This window comes from Fukomys damarensis, unplaced genomic scaffold, assembly GCF_012274545.1.
Source record: "Fukomys damarensis isolate Sample0158 unplaced genomic scaffold, DMR_v1.0_HiC HiC_scaffold_7, whole genome shotgun sequence".
In the NCBI taxonomy this organism is placed as follows: domain Eukaryota; kingdom Metazoa; phylum Chordata; class Mammalia; order Rodentia; family Bathyergidae; genus Fukomys; species Fukomys damarensis.
This window is the reverse complement of record NW_022900919.1, coordinates 9,250,932-9,253,293: the sequence shown is the minus strand read 5'-3', so window position 1 is coordinate 9,253,293 and position 2,362 is coordinate 9,250,932. Positions and strand designations below refer to the sequence as shown.

Below are 2,362 nucleotides of genomic sequence, written 5' to 3'. Positions count from 1 at the left end.
CACACACACACACACACACACACACACACACACACACACACACACACACACACACACACACACACACACGGGCAGATACACAAACTATCCATGAACAACTACCAACCTGTCTTTGTGCCCCGGGGATTAACCAAAACCAGTATTTTGTGTTGAGGTTCATCCCGGTAAACAGTGCAAAAGCAAACCGATGAAGTTTCAAGTTTAACCTGAAAAAAGAATAAAATAAAATAACCACTTTGGTCTTTTAATGTACCAAGGACACAGGAAATTACTGAACAATGAATCACACAGCATTCACTGAAAGAACGCTGTTTCACAGAAGTTAGTTTAATAAGATGTAGGCAACATGAACGTAAAGACCTTACTTGCTCTGAGCTCGCACAGGAACAATTTGGCCAAGGTCGCCCACCCAGCAAAGCTGTCTGCCACCCAACAAACTGCTTCACATGTTCACCCGTCTGTCTACTGAGTTGGTAAAACACCTAGGCTGTGGGCGAATGCCCTAGGGACCACTCTCTTCTGCAGACTTCCCGTCCCAGCAGGCTTCTCCATCCTAAACCTTCCTTGGGCCTCCATCGACAGCAGCAGAGCCATATACCTGCCTCTCATCTGTCCCTGTCAAGTCGATGTCAACTGTCCTTCCCAAGAGCTGGCGGCCCCTCAGGATGTCACCAGGCTGCCTGCTGCCCTAGCTCAGGTCCCCACAAGCAGTCTCAGGAAATGCACATGGCTCTGGTAAGAAACTCAACCCCAGCCACCTGTTTGCTTACCCAAGAGTGAAACAGGGGTCTCTAACATGGACACTGCCCCATCTTTCATGTGCCCACATCCAAAACCTACTTTGTGGCCATCAAACTTTCTGTCCCCACTCTCTAAAGCAAAAGGTCAACACATTCCGTTACTGAGTCTGTTTGGAAAACCGAGACGAGGATAAGAAATTGGAAAAGAATGTGTTGGCTGAGTGAGGCAACCAGGTTGCTTGTAAAAGTTGAGAGCAGCCTCTACAGTTTCAGAGAAGGATTTCCTAAACAAATCCTGGGATCCAGAAACATTTTGGCACCACCGCCTCTTCTCTGAGGTCACTGTTATGAAGAGACCCACAGAGGTTATATGCAGCAGGGTTACCCATGGGATGGATATCCAGGCGGTCACTAGACACAATGTTCAGCGTCCAACCCATCTGGAAAGTGCTTTGCACTCAGAGAGTGAGCTTCCCCTTAAAAAGTATGAACAAGCTAAAAATCAAAAGGAAGCACATTAAAATGTTTACAGTGGTCAACCACGGAGAGTGGTACTTTCTCTGTCCTTATTCCTGGTTCTGTGTTCTGTTTTAGGACCAGAAATACCAGTAAGGGTTACTCTGTCTGAAATGCAACAGGATGATTGGGAGACCGGAAAAAAGAGCTCCTTGAGAAAAGAGCACCAAAGCGATGTGACACCACATAACTCCAACCTCTTCCTCCACTTTTTATTTTGAAAAAAAACCCTAGATACAAAAGGAAAAGTGAAACCTGCTCAAAGCAAGTGGGAGGTCCGGTGTGGAGGTGATTTCAGCACGGTAAAGGGCAGGAAATCACTCCTGTCTTGGAAGGAGCCCCCAGAATGGTAGGAAACCAAGTGATCATTTTCATGAAATTATTTTCTTTAGAAGAAGGAGAAGCCAAAAGATGTCCAGTCATTTCAGCATTTCTATCTTATCAAGAATTAGCAACGGCCTCATTTTATGTTTTTGTTAACAACATTGACTTTATTCGCTCACTGAGCATACTCCCGAGCGATTTTTAAAATCAGCCCATAAATACACGTGCGGACTGAGAACACAGCTTTCGGACAGAGCCCTTGGGTAGCAAGACAAAAGGTCAGATATTCAGTCCAAAAAAAAAAAAAAAGTGGGACCATAGAAATGCAAGCAATCAAAGCAGATGGTTGACACTGCATCTTAAAGAACTTCTGGGCGAACTCTTGCATTTCACTGCCCTTCTGACTGAAACGTGTTTTCCTTCTTCCACCTCTGCGGCCAGCCTGCAAGGCCTCTGCCACCTAACTCTCAGCACCCAGTCTGGGCGCGGGTGTTGCGCCTTTCTGGAGCAGCACCACTAGGGGGCGCCGAAAGCGAGCGAGGACCGAGCCCTCCCTCCCGCTCCACCTACCAACCTGCACAGCCGGGTGCCTGCGCCCCACTCTCTCCAGAGCCCCTGGGGAAGCCGCAGTCTTCATTCCCCCGGGGCAGCTGGCCTGCACTGTAACAGCCCTGTCCTCCGCAACCAGCTCTGCCCGCCAGAGAGCAAGGATTTCCGGTGGGAGGGAAACCTCACACAACGCACTGGAGAGATCTGAAGGAAAGGTGCTGTTCCTTTCTAGT

The 2,362-nt window shown here is 48.1% G+C and overlaps 1 protein-coding gene across 2 annotated transcripts in view; it reads right to left on the bottom strand.

Moving 5' to 3' along the window:
* Fam169b (family with sequence similarity 169 member B) overlaps positions 1-2,362 on the bottom strand; it is a 51,427-nt gene extending 49,065 nt beyond the window's left edge. For both annotated transcript variants that reach the window (XM_033760997.1, XM_033760998.1), the window contains exons 1-2: positions 2,155-2,362; positions 107-206 (exon numbers count right to left, since the gene is read on the bottom strand). In XM_033760997.1, coding sequence (XP_033616888.1) covers positions 107-206; positions 2,155-2,217 — 163 coding nt within the window. In that variant the 5' untranslated portion in view covers positions 2,218-2,362. The remainder of the gene's footprint in view (positions 1-106; positions 207-2,154) is intronic.